Source organism: Entelurus aequoreus, linkage group LG03 (genome assembly GCF_033978785.1).
Source record: "Entelurus aequoreus isolate RoL-2023_Sb linkage group LG03, RoL_Eaeq_v1.1, whole genome shotgun sequence".
Taxonomy (NCBI): domain Eukaryota; kingdom Metazoa; phylum Chordata; class Actinopteri; order Syngnathiformes; family Syngnathidae; genus Entelurus; species Entelurus aequoreus.
In genome coordinates this window covers 82795525-82813352 of record NC_084733.1, presented here as the reverse complement: position 1 = coordinate 82813352, position 17828 = coordinate 82795525, and the positions used below count along the sequence as shown (strand labels likewise).

The following is a 17828-nucleotide window of genomic DNA, read 5'->3' as shown; positions in this document are numbered from 1 at the left end:
ATAATTAATATAATGTATATATATAATATAATATAATATAATACATAAATATAATATAATGTAATTCATCAATATAATATAATGCATATATACTGTAATATAATATAATGCTTATAATTAATATAATGCATATATATAATAAAATACATTAATATAATATAATACATAAATATAATATAATGCATATATACTGTAATATAATATAATGCATAAATATAATACAACGCATATATATAATACAATACATATATATAATATAATGCACATATATAATATAATACATATAAATATAATATAATACATAAATATAATACAATGCATATATACTGTAATATAATATAATGCTTATAATTAATATAATGCATATATATAATATAATACATTAATATAATATAATATAATACATAAATATAATATAATATAATACATCAATATAATATAATGCATATATACTGTAATATAATATAATGCTTATAATTAATATAATGCATATATATAATATAATACATTAATATAATATAATATAATACATAAATATAATATAATGCATATATACTGTAATATAATATAATGCATATATATAATACAACGCATATATATAATACAATACATATATAATATAATGCATATATAAAATAAAATGAACATATATAATATAATACATATAAATATAATATAATACATAAATATAATATAATGCATATATATAATATAATAGATATTCTTTCAATCAAAATTTACAAAAATATTTAGTACATATGATGTTTTTTTACTCCATAAAAATACTTGTTGGACTATTGTCTTCTGTTTTCAAACGTTTAAAAAAAGTATTTCTTCTTTTCATACTGGCTTGAAATACGTTTGTGTGCTCAAGACTTTTGAAACTTTTTGCAATTTTTGTTGTACTCTTCATCCTTCCTTCCAACACTTGCATGTTATCAGAAGTACAAATGGACGCCGAACAGTTCTTGTCGGTTCAGGCCGTGGTCTCCATGACAACGCAGCCCCCCCCCCCCCCCGCGACCGTTGCCACGGTAACCGCCTCACAGGTGACTTCCTTGTCGTGCAGGCGTTCTCGTGGTGGCCCGAGCTGATGGCCGAGCACGCCGAGAGCTTCCTGTCCCTGTACCGGGCGGACGTGGACCCGGTCCTGCGGGCCCAGGCCCTGGACTCGTGGAACAGCTTCCCGCTCTTCCAGCTCCTCAACGGCTTCCTGAGGACCGAGCGTGAGTCGCAGCTCCTCCTCTTCTGTCGGCCACACCCACGTTAGGAACCCACGCCACACTTAGGGCCCGGTTATTCAATTGAAGAGACTGCAAAGACAAGATACTTAACGTTCAAACTGGAAAACTTTATTTTTTGCAAATATTAGCTCATTTGGAATTTGATGCCTGAAGCCTGTTTCAAAAAAGCTGGCACAAGTGGCAAAAAAGACAGATAAAGTTGAAGGATTCTCATCAAACACTTATTTGGAACATCCCACGGGTGAACAGGCAAATTGGGAACGGGTGGGTGCCATGATTGGGTATAAAAGCAGCTTCCATGCTCAGTCATTCACAAACAAGGATGGGGGCGAGGGTCACCACTTTGTCAACAAATGTGTGAGAAAATTGTTGAACAGTTTAAGAACAACATTTTCAACCAGCTATTGCAAGGAATTTAGGGATTTCACCATCTACGGTCCGTAATGTCATCAAAAGGTTCAGAGAATCTTGAGAAATCACTGCACGTAAGCCATGATATTACGGACCGTAGATCCCTCAGGCGGTACTGCATCAAAAAGCGACATCAGTGTGTAAAGGATATCACCACATGGGCTCAGGAACACTTCAGAAAACAACATACTTAACGTTTCAAACCACTGTCAGTAACTACAGTTCATCGCTACATCTGTAAGTGCAAGTTAAAGCTCTACTATGCAAAGCGAAAGCCATTTATCAACAACACCCAGAAACTCCGCCGGCTTCGCTGGGCCCGAGCTCATCTAAGATGGACTGATGCAAAGTGGAAAAGTGTTCTGTGGTCTGACGAGTCCACATTTCAAATAGTTTTTGGAAACTGTGGACGTCGGGTCCTCCGGACCAAAGAGGAAAAGAACCATCCGGGTTGTTATTATGCTAGCGTTTTAGCTTATTGTGTATGTTTTAACCTAAAAATCATGGATTTGGATACTTGACGCCATCTTAGAAGTACGCCAACTCATCCTATTTCATCAAGCTAATATTAGCATGCAAACATTTTATGCTAGCGTTTTAGCTAATTGTGTATCTTTAAACCTAAAAATCATGGATTTGGATACTTGACGCCATCTTAGAAGTATGCTAACTCGTCCTATTTCATCAAGCTGATGTTAGCATGCTAACATTTTATGCTAGTGTTTTAGCTAATAGTGCATGTTTAACCTAAAAATTATGGATTTGGATACTTGACGCCATCTTAGAAGTATGCTAACTCATTAACATTTTATAAGAGCGTTTAAGCTAATTGTGTATGTTTAAACCTAAAAATAATGGATTTGGATACTTGACGCCATCTTAGAAGTACGCCAACTCGTCCTATGTTATCAATCTTACGTTAGCATGATAACATTTTATGCTAGCGTTTTAGCTAATTGTGCATGTTTAAACCTAAAAACCATGGATTTAGATACTTGACGCCATCTTAGAAGTATGCTAACTCGTCCTATTTCATCAAGCTGATGTTAGCATGCTAACATTTTATGCTAGCATTTTAGCTAATTGTGCATGTTTAACCTAAAAATCATGGATTTGGATACTTGACGCCATCTTAGAAGTACGCTAACTCGTTCTATGTTATCAATCTTACGTTAGCATGATAACATTTTATGATAGCGTTTTAGCTAATTGTGCATGTTTAAACCTAAAAACCATGGATTTAGATACTTGACGCCATCTTAGAAGTATGCTAACTCGTCCTATTTCATCAAGCTGATGTTAGTATGCTAACATTTTATGCTAGCATTTTAGCTAATTGTGCATGTTTAACCTAAAAATCATGGATTTGGATACTTGATGCCATCTTAGAAGTACGCCAACTCATCCTATGTCATCAAGCTAATGTTAGCATGCTAACATTTTATGCTAGCGTTTTAGCTAATTGTGCATGTTTAAACCTAAAAACCATGGATTTGGATACTTGACGCCATCTAAGAAGTATACTAACTTGTCCTATTTCATCAAGCTGATGTTAGCATGCTAACATTTTATGCTAGCATTTTAGCTAATTGTGCATGTTTAACCTAAAAATCATGGATTTGGATACTTGACGCCATCTTAGAAGTACGCTAACTCGTTCTATGTTATCAATCTTACGTTAGCATGATAACATTTTATGATAGCGTTTTAGCTAATTGTGCATGTTTAAACCTAAAAACCATGGATTTAGATACTAGACGCCATCTTAGAAGTATGCTAACTCGTCCTATTTCATCAAGCTGATGTTAGTATGCTAACATTTTATGCTAGCATTTTAGCTAATTGTGCATGTTTAACCTAAAAATCATGGATTTGGATACTTGACGCCATCTTAGAAGTACGCCAACTCATCCTATGTCATCAAGCTAACGTTAGCATGCTAACATTTTATGCTAGCGTTTTAGCTAATTGTGCATGTTTAAACCTAAAAACCATGGATTTGGATACTTGACGCCATCTTACAAGTATGCTAACTCGTCCTATTTCATCAAGCTGATGTTAGCATGCTAACATTTTATGCTAGCATTTTAGCTAACTGTGCATGTTTAACCTAAAAATCATGGATTTGGATACTTGACGCCATCTTAGAAGTACGCTAACTCGTTCTATGTTATCAATCTTACGTTAGCATGATAACATTTTATGATAGCGTTTTAGCTAATTGTGCATGTTTAAACCTAAAAACCATGGATTTAGATACTTGACGCCATCTTAGAAGTATGCTAACTCATCCTATTTCATCAAGCTGATGTTAGTATGCTAACATTTTATGCTAGCATTTTAGCTAATTGTGCATGTTTAACCTAAAAATCATGGATTTGGATACTTGACGCCATCTTAGAAGTACGCCAACTCATCCTATGTCATCAAGCTAACGTTAGCATGCTAACATTTTATGCTAGCGTTTTAGCTAATTGTGCATGTTTAAACCTAAAAACCATGGATTTGGATACTTGACGCCATCTAAGAAGTATGCTAACTCGTCCTATTTCATCAAACTGATGTTAGCATGCTAACATTTTATGCTAGCATCTTAGCTAATTGTGCATGTTTAACCTAAAAATCATGGATTTGGATACTTGACGCCATCTTAGAAGTACGCCAACTCGTCCTATGTTATCAATCTTACCTTAGCATGATAACATTTTATGCTAGCGTTTTAGCTAATTGTGCATGTTTAAACCTAAAAACCATGGATTTGGATACTTGACGCCATCTTAGAATTATGCGCACAAGCGTCACTTCAAAAAGGAGTGGATGTTTAGTGAGATGTTCGCCTGGCGCTAACAGAACGGGTGTTTAGTTGTCCCCTGGCGAGTCTCAAGGTCCAAACTTGGAAGACGGCGACGTGTCTCGGCGCGAGAAAGACGTCTCATTGTTCCCGCCGGGCTTTGTCTTGGCGAGAAGCGAGGCTTTTATTCCTTTGCCGCGATGCCAAAGAAAAAGCAGCGACGAAGCGAAGCGGCGGCACGCTGCTCAAGGGCAATTTGTGAGACAAAGGAGGCATCACTTTATGACGCGAGCAAACACGCTAATGCGATGTTGTTAACGCCGCGTCGTGTGGTCGGTCACATGACAAGGTGGCGATGATGCGACCCTTTGCAAGATGGCTGCTTTTCAATCACACGTTCGGATCCACTGGCGGCAACTTCTCCCTCCCAAATGCTCACTTGTTTGTGGCGGCGCCTGCGAGGGAGGCGTGTCTCCTGAGGGCCGAGAAGGCTCCTGTTCATAATCCCAACCATCATCCAAGTAATGAAGCCCGCAGAGACCTGCAGTCTGCTCCTGGTCCCGACTAACACGCTACTGTCGCCGCCGGTTTATCTCAAGCACCCGTGGGGGCGTCGTCCAATAGCATCACAGCATTTTAGCGATTTACTGAATCTTTTTAGCTACCTAAAAATTATTATTATTAGCCAGTGTGCGAAAGTTAGCATGCTAACTTTTTTCCTCGCTTTATAGTAGAAATGTCTGATAATATCGGCCGATAAATGCTTTAAAATGTAATATCGGAAATTATCAGTATTTTTTATTTATTTTTTATTTTATTTATTTTTATTTTTTTATTAAATCAACATAAAAAACACAAGATACACTTACAATTAGTGCACCAACCCAAAAAACCTCCCTCCCCCATTTACACTCATTCACACAAAAGGGTTGTTTCTTTCTGTTATCAATATTCTGGTTCCTATATTATATATCAATATATATCAATACAGTCTGCAAGGGATACAGTCCGTAAGCACACATGATTGTGCGTGCTGCTGCTCCACTAATAGTACTAACCTTTAACAGTTAATTTGACTCATTTTCATTAATTACTAGTTTCTATGTAACTGTTTTTATATTGTTTTACTTTCTTTTTTATTCAAGAAAATGTTTTTAAATTATTTATCTTGTTTTATTTTATAAAAATTTTTTAAAAGGACCTTATCTTCACTTCCTGGTTGTCCAAATTAGGCATAATAATGTGTTAATTCCACGACTGTTTATATCGGTATCAGTTGATATCGGTATTGGTTGATATCGGTAATTAATAGTTGGACAATATCGGATATCGGCAAAAAAGCCAATATCGGACATCCCTAGTTTTTAGCTAATTTTGTATGTTTAACCCTAAAAATTGGGATTTTTGATACTTGGTGCCATTTTGGAAGTATGTTAACGTCTCTTATATTAGCATGTCAACGTTTTATGTTAGCTATTTAGTAGGGGTGTGGGGAAAAATCGATTCGAATTCGAATCGCGATTCGAATTCGAATCGCGATTCTCACGTTGTGCGATTCAGAATCGATTCTCATGTTTTAAAAATAGATTTTTTTTAAAAAATGTATTTTATTTTATTTTTTATTTTTTATTTTTTTAATTAATCAATCCAAAAAAACAATACACAGCAACACCATAACAATGCAATCCAATTCCAAAACCAAACCCGACCCAGCAACACTCAGAACTGCAATAAACAGAGCAATTGAGAGGAGACACAAACACGACACAGAACAAACCAAAAGTAGTGAAACAAAAATGAATATTATCAACAACAGTATCAATATTAGTTACAATTTCAACATAGCGGTGATTAGAAATCCCTCATTGACATTATCATTTGACATTTATAAAAATAAAAAAAAAGAATAGTGTCACAGTGGCTTACACTTGCATCGCATCTCATAAGCTTGACAACACACTGTGTCAAATCTTTTCACAAAGATAAAATAAGTCATATTTTTGGTTCATTTAATAGTTAAAACAAATGTACATTATTGCAATCAGTTGATAAAACATTGTCCTTTACAATTATAAAAGCTTTTTACAAAAATCTACTACTCTGCTTGCATGTCAGCAGACTGGGGTAGATCCTGCTGAAATCTATGTATTGAATGAATAGAGAATCCTTTTGAATCGGGGAAAAATCGTTTTTGAATCGAGAATCGTGTTGAATTGAAAACAAATTCGATTTTGAATCGAATCGTGACAACCAAAAATCGATATTGAATCGAATCGTGGGACACCCAAAGATTCACAGCCCTACTATTTAGCTAGTTTTGTATGTTTACACCTAAATATATCTTCTTATTCTGTCACGTGCTAACATGCTAATGTTTATGCTAGCTTTTTAGCTAATTTTTGTACGATTTAACTAGGGGTGTAACGGTACAGAAAAATTTCGCTTCGGTACATACCTCGGTTTAGAGGTCACGGTTCGGTTCATTTTCGGTACAGTAAGAAAACAATAAAATATAAATTTTTGGGTTATTTATTGAGTTTTCCTTGCCCGTATGTGGGCTCTGTACCCGGGATGTCGTTGTGGCCCGTGCAGCCCTTTGAGACACTTGTGATTTAGGGCTATATAAATAAACATTGATTGATTGAAATACACGTACCGTTACACCCCTAGTTTTAACCTAAAAATGATGTTTTTTGATACTTGGTGCCCTCTTGGAAGTATGCCACCGTTTCTTATATTAGCATGCTAACATTTTATGCTAACTTTTCATCTAATTTTGCGTGTCAACACACTAAAATGTAGGGCCAGAGAAAAATGCACAATATCTGGATAAGTCATAGAATATATTGATTGATTGATTGATTGAGACTTTTATTAGTAGGTTGCACAGTGAAGTACATATTCCGTACAATTGACCACTAAATGGTAACACCCGAATAAGTTTTTCAACTTGTTTAAGTCGGGGTCCACTTAAATTGATTCATGATACAGATATATACTATCATATATACTATCATCATAATACAGTCATCACACAAGATAATCACATTGAATTATTTACATTATTTACAATCAGGGGTGTGGAGGGGGGGGGGGGTATGGACATCAAGTAGTGGACATAGAGAGAGAGAGATCAGAAGGCATAAGAAAAAGAAAAAGTATCTGCATTTGATTGTTTACATTTGATTATTAGCAATCCGGGGAGGGTGACATGACACTTTAGTTTGGAACGTTAGTTTGTAATGTTAGCCGGCTAGCCACGCTAGCTAACGTTAGGCTAAAATACGAAATAATAATACTAAAACACTAAAGCTTCAAAACGGGCTTACATTAGCATGCTAATGTTAGCATGGTGAGGTTTTATGCTAGCTTTTTTAGCTCTTTTTGTATGTTTAAACTTAAAATTCATTATTGGCGATGCTAGGCGCTATCGAGCAACTGTGCGAAAGGTAGCATGCTAACTTTCACTGCTGGCTTTATAGCTAATTGTGTATGTGCAACCCTAAAAATCATGATTTTTGAAACTGGGCGCCATCTTGAAAGTATGTTAATGTCGCTTACGTTAGCATGCCAAGGTTTTATGCTACCTATTTGTATGTTTACACCTACAAATAGTGCATTTTGGTATTTCTTCTGATTCTGTCACGTGCTAACACGCTAATGTTTTATGCTAGCGTTGTAGCTAATTTTGTATGTTTTATGCTAGCTTTTTAGCTAATTTTGTATGTTTTAACCTAAAAATCATGGTTTTTGATACTTGGTGCCATCTTGGAAGTATGCTAACATTTATTATATTAGCATGCTAATGTTTTATGCTAACTATTCATCTAATTTTGTATGGCAACACCTAAAAATAGGGCATTCTATTTCTTGGCGCCATCCTAAAAGCGTGCTTACTCGTCTTATGTCACCCAGCTAACGTTAGTATGCTAAAATTGTATGCTAGCGTTTTAGCTAATTGTGTATGTTTAAATCTAACAATCATGGATTTGGATACTTGACGCCATCTTAGAAGTATGCTAACTCATTAACATTTTATGTGAGCGTTTTAGCTAATTGTTTATGTTTAAACCTAAAAATTAAGGTTTTTTTGATACTTGGTGCCATCTTGGAAGTATGCCACCATTTCTTATATTAGCATGCTAACATTCTATGCTAACTTTTCATCTAATTTTGCGTTTCAACACCTAAAATGTAGGGCCAGAGAAAAATTGCACAATATCTGGATAAGTTATAGAATATATGACACGTTAGTTTGGAACGTTAGTTTGTAATGTTAGCCGGCTAGCCACGCTAGCTAACGTTAGGCTAAAATACTAAATAATAATACTAAAGCTTCAAAACGGGTCTCGCCAAATGTGTCAAAGCAGCATCACCACCGTTGCTTCACGTTTAGGTAAACATCTAAATAAACATTCAGACCTGCACAAGGAGTTTAAAGGTGACAGGTAATATAGTTAACAATGACATATACAGTAGATACAAGACACGTATACAGCTGCTTGGCTTGTTGAAAACGATTACAGCAGTCCAAACCGCCCACGTAATGTCAAATAATGCAAGTGAATTGACTGAATTGTGTAATTTATTTTTATTAATAGTTATTTTGAATATACTTATTTTTATGAAGTGACTTTCATTAGTTTATTTATTTTTATGAAAAGTTACCTTGATTAATTAATCCATACTTTTTTTTTTAAAGTTACTTTTATTTGTTTTCATGAGCAGTTTTTTTAATGAAGTTGCTTTGATTAATTGATTTTTTTAAGTTACTTTTTAAAATGAAACTATTTTTATAAACTGTTGTTTTTTTTAAATTAAGTACCTTTTATTGATTCATTTAATTTTATGAAAAGTTGCCTTGATTAATATTCCATTAATTTATTTTTATGAAGTTACATTTATTTATTTATTTTTATAAAAAGCTACTTTTATTTAATTATTCATTTTATGAAAATTATGTTATTAATTATTAATTAATTGTCAAGAAAGTTACTTTTAATATTTGTAATTATTTATTTTTATGAATTTATTTTTATTAGGTTACTTTTATTATTTATTTTATTTTCAAGAAAAGTTGTTTTGATCAAATCATTTATTTTAATGAAGCTACTTTTATCAATGTATTTATTTATTTTTGTGAAAAGCTATAGTATTAATTCATTAGTTAACCATATCTTACTTGTATTAATAAGCCAGCAAACTAGTCGGGCCTGATTTGATGACTAAACAATAGAACGTGTTCTGTCTTGGTTTTCATGTCGTCCCATTGGCTCCGCCCGCCCTACAGCCCACCTGTGCAACGGGCCCTTCCACAAACACCTGCAGGAGCTGTTTGTCCCCCTGGTGGTGCGCTACATCGACCTGATGGAGTCGTCCATCGCGCAGTCCGTCCATCGAGGCTTCGAGCACGAGACCTGGCAGTCGGTCAAGTAAGAATCCTCCCCCTGCCCGTCTAGTCGGCGATCCTTGCACCATGATACCTGAGATTCGGTCTTTAGATATGAACCATCAAGACAAAACACGCTAAGACTTCTGGGTAATGGAGTTGCTCTACAAATACCAACACCCGAACACAATCGCTACACTGTAAAAAAATAAATAAAAATCAGTCGCCACAATTTTACCGTAGAAATAACAGTAGTATAATTTTTCGATTGACAGTAATACCATGTAAAAACCGCAGTTGTGAAATTTTGCCGAAGGAGCTGTCAGGTTTTTTTTAACCATAAAATTGTTTTTGTACAGGAAAATCATTTTTTGTGTCATAAAACTGTTTTGATACCATAAAAGATATAATTTTTAACAGTGTAATTTGTCACACAAAATTTGCCCTTTTTTTCCTCTCCCCAAGTTTTACCACAAAATGTAACCATAAAAATTATTTTTTTTTATACCATAAAATGTTTTGGTTTTTTTACAGTGTAATTTGTTCATTTGTTGTGCAAAATTAGCAAAAATTTGGCATCAATACTCATGTAAAAACCACTATAGATTTTACAGTAATTTTTAGCGACTGAGCTAAAATGTGCTAAATTCAACATTAAAATGTTAAAAAATACTGTAAATTTTACTGTTAAGTTTTGGTGACTAAGCTGTCACTTTTTTCATCATAAAAACATTTTTTGTGCTGCATTGTACCATAAATTATTAATTTTTTTGTACCATTAAATCATTTTCTATACCGAAAAATATTTTTTACAATGTAATTTGTTCATGTGTTATGCAAAAATGTTCTAAAATTGTTTTGTACACCTTAAAATATTTTTTATACTATAAAATTATTTTTATACTGTAAAATGTTGTTTTTATTGTAAAATACTTTTTTAAAGTGTGATTTGTTCATTTGTTGTGCCACCAATACTAAAGTAAAAACCACCATAGATTTTACAGTAATTTGTAGCTGAGCTGTCATTTTTTTGCACGGTAAAAATTGTTTTAATATTAAAATCGCTTTTTTATGTCCTAGAGAACTTTTCTGTGCCGTCAAATTGTTTTTATACCGTAATTGTTTAGTTTTTTTTTTTTCCCCATGAGATCGTTTTCTATTCCGTAAAATCGTTTTTACAGTGAAATTTGTTCATCTGTTATGCAAAATTTTCAGCTTTTTTTATCGAAAAATTTTAGTTTTTTTAATACCATAAAATAATTTTGGATACTGTAAAATCGGTTTGTTTTTATAGTAAAATCTTTTTTTACACCGTGAAATCATTTTGTTTTTTTACAGTGTAATTTGTTCATTTGTTATGCAAAAGTTGCAAGTAATAAACACCATATATTTTACCGTAAAGTTTTGCTACATGACCTGTCAGGTTACCATAAAATAGTTTTTTGTACTGGAAAATCGTTTTTTGTGTTGATACCATAAAATATATTTTTTTACAGTGTAATTTGTTATGCAAAATTTGCCACTTTTTTTCTCTCCCAAAATTGTTTGGTCTAATATGATAAAATGATACCATAAAATGTTTTTCTTTTACAGTGTCATTTGTTCATTTGTTATGCAAAATTAGCAAAATTCACTATTAAAATGTAAAAAAAAAAAAAGTGTAGATTTTACTGTAAAGTTTTGGTGACTAAGCGGTCAGTTTTTTCACCATTTTTAATTAGGTTTTTTTGTAGTGTTTTTTGTACCATTAAATTGTTTAGTTTTTTCACCGTAATATAATTTTCTGCACTGAAAATATTTTTTACAGTGAAATTTGTTCATCCGTTATGCAAAATATTCCGCTTTTTTTTTCAACCAAAAGTTGCTTTTTTAATACCATAAAATAATTTTGTATACCGTAAATAATATTTTATACTGTAAAATGGTTTTGTTTTTCATAGTAAAATCTTTTTTTGTACCGTAAAATCTATTTTTTATTTTTTTTACATTGTGATTTGTTCATTTGTTGTGCAAAATTTGCCACCGATACTCATGTGAAAACCACAATATATTTTACAGTATTTTTTAGCGACTGAGCTGTATTTTTTTACATAGAAAATTGCCTTAATATGAAAATCGTTTTTTTATGTTATAGAGAACTTTTTTATACCGTCAAATTGTTTTCATAACCGTAATTGTTTAGTTTTTTACCATAAAATCGTTTTCTTTTCCATAAAATCATTATTTTCAGTTTAATTTGTTCATCTGTTATGCAAAATGTCCAGCTTTTTTTGAGGTTTTTAATACCACAAAATAATTGTTTTGTATATTGTAAAATATTTTTTATACTGTAAAATTATTTTCATACTGTAAAATTGTTTTGTTTTTATAGTAAAATATTTTTTTACACCGTAGAATCGATTTTTTTTACAGTGTGATTTGTTCAATTCTTATGCAGAATTAGCTAAATTTGCCACCAATACTCATGTAAAAACCACCATAGATTTTACAGTATTTTTAGCGACTGAGCTGTCTTTTTTTTTTTTACCGTAAATTTTTTTTATCATTAACATTTTTTTTTATGTCTTAGATGAAAATGTTATACCGTGTGATTGTTTTTATAACTGTAATTGTTTAGTTTTTTGTTTTTTACCATAAAATAGTTTTCTATTCCATAAAATCGTTATTTTCAGTGTAATTTGTTCATCTGTTATGCAAAATGTTCCGCTTTTTTATCGAAAAATTTGAGGTTTTTAATACCATAAAATAATTGTTTTGTATACTGTCAAATATTTTTTAAACTGTAAAATTATTTTTATACTGTAAAAAGCGGTAGAAAATGGATGAATGGATGGAAAATTGTTTTGTTTTTATAGTAAAATATTTTTTTACACCGTAGAATCGATTTTTTTTTACAGTGTGATTTCTTCATTTGATATGCAGAATTAGCTAAATTTCTTACTCATGTAAGAACCACCATAGATTTTACAATATTTTTTAGCGACTGAGCTGTCCTTTTTTTTTTACCGTAAAAAATGTTTTATCATTAAAATCGTTTTTTCATGTCGTAGATAACATTTTTTATACCGTGTAATTGTTTAAATTTTTACTATAAAATCATTTTCTGTTCCGTAAAAATTGTTTTTTTACAGTGTAATTTGTTATGCAACATTTATGAATTTCTCCAATAATACACATGTAAAAAAATGCGACTGAGCTGACAGCATGAATAGTTTTTTACACTGTAAAATCCTTTATTTTCCCCGTGTAATTTTTTTTTACTGTAAAAAAATTTCTGATGCCGTAAAATAGTTTCTTTACAGTACAATTTGTTAATTTATTCCACAAAATGTGTTGCTTTTTTCAAAAAAAATGCAATACCATAAAATAATTGTTTCGTATTCTGTAAAATAGGTTTTTGTACCGTAAAAAAAATTTTTTACACTGTAGAATGTTGCTAGTTTTTACCATAAAAACGTTTTTCATAGCGTTAAATACATTTTTGCAAAATTAGCCTCAATTTCCTGCTAATAGACATTGGGGTTGGGTGGCGTTGTTGCGTGTGATGCTACACGCTAGCTGATATGCTAACTCTTTGAAGAGAAAGCTGAAAACCCAGTCTTGCTTCGGTGTGCACATTTAATTTTACTTGATAACTTTCCCTAAACAGTAGGGGTGTAACGGTACACAAAATTTTCGGTTCGGTACGTAGAGGTCATGGTTTGGTTCATTTTTGCTACAATAAGAAAACAACAAAATATACATTTTTTTGTTATTTATTTACCAAATTTTTAAACAATGGCTTTATCCTTTTAACATTGGGAACACTATAATAATTCTGCCCACGTTAATCAACATTAAACTGCCTCAAGTTGTTGCTCAGATTAAACAAAATTACAAAACTTTTCTTCTACATATAAAAAGTGCAACATTTAACAGTTTCAAGTCAACTCATCATGCTTAATTTATTACAGCATTTGGGAAGCCTGTAGTTGACTTATATTATGTAAATGTTATATTTTTATGATAGCAGGGACCCTGCCATTCAAAACTAGGCTGCTCCATTACCAATGATTAATGTAAATATAGCTGAAAAAATAGTACAATAGCAATAGGAGAGACTATTCATGTAGGCTTTATGATGCACTTACATTATTATATCAACTATCAGGGACAGAAACTCTTCATTTAACTTAATGCCCTTTTTTGCTGCTTCAGCACAGCTCAATCAACACAGAAAAAGGTCAAGTGAAATAACAGACAAGACAGGGCTTTGCTGTCCGTAACACACGCACACACACATACACACACCGCAGGGCTTTTGCGTCACACCACAAGGTGGGTGCCAGCTTGGGTATTTTTGCGGTGTTGCCTCATGTCCTTAGCGTCCTTCTCGGTGCGAATGCGACGTTATTGTTGCAGACTCGGTCGTCATGGAGATGGCCGCACGCGAGGAAGTTGACGACGGATCAATGGTGGATCAATGATGAGTCAATAACGTCTTCTCGGTGTGACTGATGGTTTTCAGCAGTCATTTAGTGTGAGGCATGTGAACACACATGAGGACGAGGACAAGGACAAGGACACACTACATGCGGGGACATTGTCTCGGACACAAAAACACACAATCAACACGCCGCCGCTGACTTTTCCGCCTTTCATCCTGAGTGGCCGCCATGTCACCACTGTGCCTCCTCTGTCCTCTTCCCTCTGTGACCCGCATGCAGGTCTCTCACTAACAACCTCGCCGGCGTCCCCCTCCTCAAAGTCCCCAGCCTCCCCCTGTCCCTTCCGTCCATGCCCAGCTTCTCGCCACCGGCCTGGATGGGAGCGCCGCGTGACCACACGTACGTACGCCGCGCTGTCCTCGCCGTCCCCCGCATGCTCGTCTGCCCAAGGACGTCTTACCTCACCCACCTGGCGGGGAGTCCATCTTGGATGATAAGCTAGACCTTAAAGAACTAGGAGGACAACTTGTCTTTTTAACCTCATTGAACAAACATGGAGACTTTGGGACATGAAGGTTTTAGGACATGCAGACTTTAGGGCATGGAGATTTTAGGACATGGAGACCTTAGGACATGGAGACCTTAGGACATGGAGACTTTAAGACATGACGACTTTAGGCCATGGAGACTTTAGGCCATGAAGACTTTAGGAAATGGAAAGTTTAGGCCATGGAGAGTTTAGGAAATGGAAAGTTTAGGACATGGAGACTTTAGGCCATGGAGATTTTAGTACATGAAGACTTTAGGAAATGGAAAGTTTAGGACATGAAGACTTTAGGAAATGGAAAGTATAGGACATGGAGACTTTAGGCCATGGAGATTTTAGTACATGAAGACTTTAGGAAATGGAAAGTTTAGGACATGGAGACTTTAGGACATTGAGACTTTAGGCCGTGGAGATTTTAGTACATGAAGACTTTAGGAAATGGAAAGTTTAGGACATGGAGACTTTAGGCCATGGAGATTTTAGTACATGAAGACTTTAGGAAATGGAAAGTTTAGGACATGGAGACTTTAGGACATTGAGACTTTAGGCCGTGGAGATTTTAGTACATGAAGACTTTAGGAAATGGAAAGTTTAGGACATGGAGACTTTAGGACATTGAGACTTTAGGCCGTGGAGATTTTAGTACATGAAGACTTTAGGAAATGGAAAGTTTAGGACATGGAGACTTTAGGACATTGAGACTTTAGGCCGTGGAGATTTTATTACATGAAGACTTTAGGAAATGGAAAGTTTAGGACATGGAGACTTTAGGACATGAAGACTTTACAAAATGGAAAGTTTAGGACATGGAGAATTTAGGGCATGGAGATTTTAGGACAAGCAGACTTTAGGAAATGGAAAGTTTAGGACAAGGAGACTTTAGGACATGGAAACTTTAGGACATGGAGACTTTGGGGCATGGAGATTTTAGGACATGAAGACTAAGAAATGTAAAGTTTAGAACATGACTACTTTAGTCCATGGAGACTTAAGGCCATGGAGATTTTAGTACATGAAGACTTTAGGAAATGGAAAGTTTAGGACATGGAGACTTTAGGACATGGAGACTTTGGGGCATGGATATTTTAGGACATGAAGACTTTAAGAAATGTAAAGTTTAGGACATGAAGACTTTAGGGCATGGAAACTTTAGGGCATGGAAACTTTAGGACATGGAGACTTCAGGACATGGAGACTTTAGGACATGGAGACTTTAGGACATGGAGACTTTAGGACATGGAGACTTCAGGACATGGAGACTTTAGGACATGAAGACTTCGGGACATGGAGAGTTTAGGACATGAGGACTAAGAAATGTAAAGTTTAGAACATGACTACTTTAGGCCATGGAGACTTAAGGCCATGGAGATTTTAGTACATGAAGACTTTAGGAAATGGAAAGTTTAGGACATGGAGACTTTAGGACATGGAGACTTTGGGGCATGGATATTTTAGGACATGAAGACTTTAAGAAATGTAAAGTTTAGGACATGAAGACTTTAGGGCATGGAAACTTTAGGACATGGAGACTTTAGGACATGGAGACTTTAGGACATGGAGACTTTAGGACATGGAGACTTTAGGACATGGAGACTTCAGGACATGGAGACTTTAGGACATGAAGACTTCGAGACATGGAGAGTTTAGGACATGGAGATTTTAGGACATGAAGACTAAGAAATGTAAAGTTTAGAACATGACTACTTTAGGCCATGGAGACTTAAGGCCATGGAGATTTTAGTACATGAAGACTTTAGGAAATGGAAAGTTTAGGACATGGAGACTTTAGGACATGGAGACTTTGGGGCATGGATATTTTGGGACATGAAGACTTTAAGAAATGTAAAGTTTAGGACATGAAGACTTTAGGGCATGAAACTTTAGGACATGGAGACTTTAAGATATGGAGACTTTAGGACATGGAGACTTTAGGACATGAAGACTTCGGGACATGGAGAGTTTAGGACATGTAAACTTTAATACATGATTTTTTCAGAGAAATTAAGACTTTAGGACACAGAGACATGAAGACTTTAGGGCATGGAGACTTTAGGACATGAAGACTTTAGGGCATGGAGACTTTAGAACATGGAGACTTTAGAACATGGAGACTTTAGAACATGGAGACTTTAGGACATGGAGACTTTGGGACATAAAGACTCTAGAGCATGGAGACTTTAGGACTTGGAGACTTTAGGGCATGGAGACTTTAGGGCATGGAGACTTTAGGACATGGAGACTTTAAGACATGATGTTTTCAGAGAAATTAAGACTTTAAGACATGAAGACTTCTGAGAAATGAAGACTTTAGGACATCAGTACTTTAGGATGACATCAATACTTTAGGACATGAAGACTTCAGATAAATGAAGACTTAAGGACATGAAGACTTTAGGGCATGAATACTTTAAGGCATGGAGACTTTAGGACGTAAAGACTCTAGAGCATGGAGGCTTTAGGACATAGAGACTTTAGGGCATGGAGACTTTAGGGCATGGAGAATTTAGGGCATGGAGACTTCAGGACATGGAGACAGGACATGAAGACTTTAGGGCATGGAGACTTTAGGACATGAAGACATTAGGGCACGGAGACTTTAGAACATGAAGACTTTAGGGCATTGAGACTTTAGGACATGGAGACTTTAGAACATGGAGACTTTAGGGCATAAAGACTTTAGGGCATGGAGACTTTAAGACATACTTTTTTCAGAGAAATTAAGACTTTAGGACACAGAGACATGAAGACTTCCGAGAATTGAAGACTTTGGGACATCAATACTTTAGGAGATGAAGACTTCAGATAAATGAAGACTTTAGGGACATTAGGACATGGATACTTTAGGACAGGGATACTTTAGGACATGAAGACTTTAGGACAGGGATACTTTAGGGTATGGAGACTTTAGGACATCAATACTTCAGGACTTCAAGACGAAGACCTTGAGGCATGAAAACTTTAGGGCATGGGACCTGGCAGGGGGACTCCATGGTGTAGAGAAGGTGCTAACAATGATAGA

At 34.7% G+C, this 17828-nt stretch overlaps 1 protein-coding gene across 5 annotated transcripts in view; it reads left to right on the top strand.

The window, feature by feature from the left end:
* Positions 1-17828, top strand: part of LOC133646972 (calcium-dependent secretion activator 2-like) — a 269411-nt gene that overhangs the window by 192704 nt on the left and 58879 nt on the right. For 4 of the 5 annotated variants that reach the window (XM_062042965.1, XM_062042963.1, XM_062042964.1 and 1 more), the window contains exons 18-20: positions 1070-1226; positions 9737-9878; positions 14542-14661. In XM_062042965.1, coding sequence (XP_061898949.1) covers positions 1070-1226; positions 9737-9878; positions 14542-14661 — 419 coding nt within the window. The remainder of the gene's footprint in view (positions 1-1069; positions 1227-9736; positions 9879-14541; positions 14662-17828) is intronic. The other variant, XM_062042966.1, reaches the window with a different exon arrangement.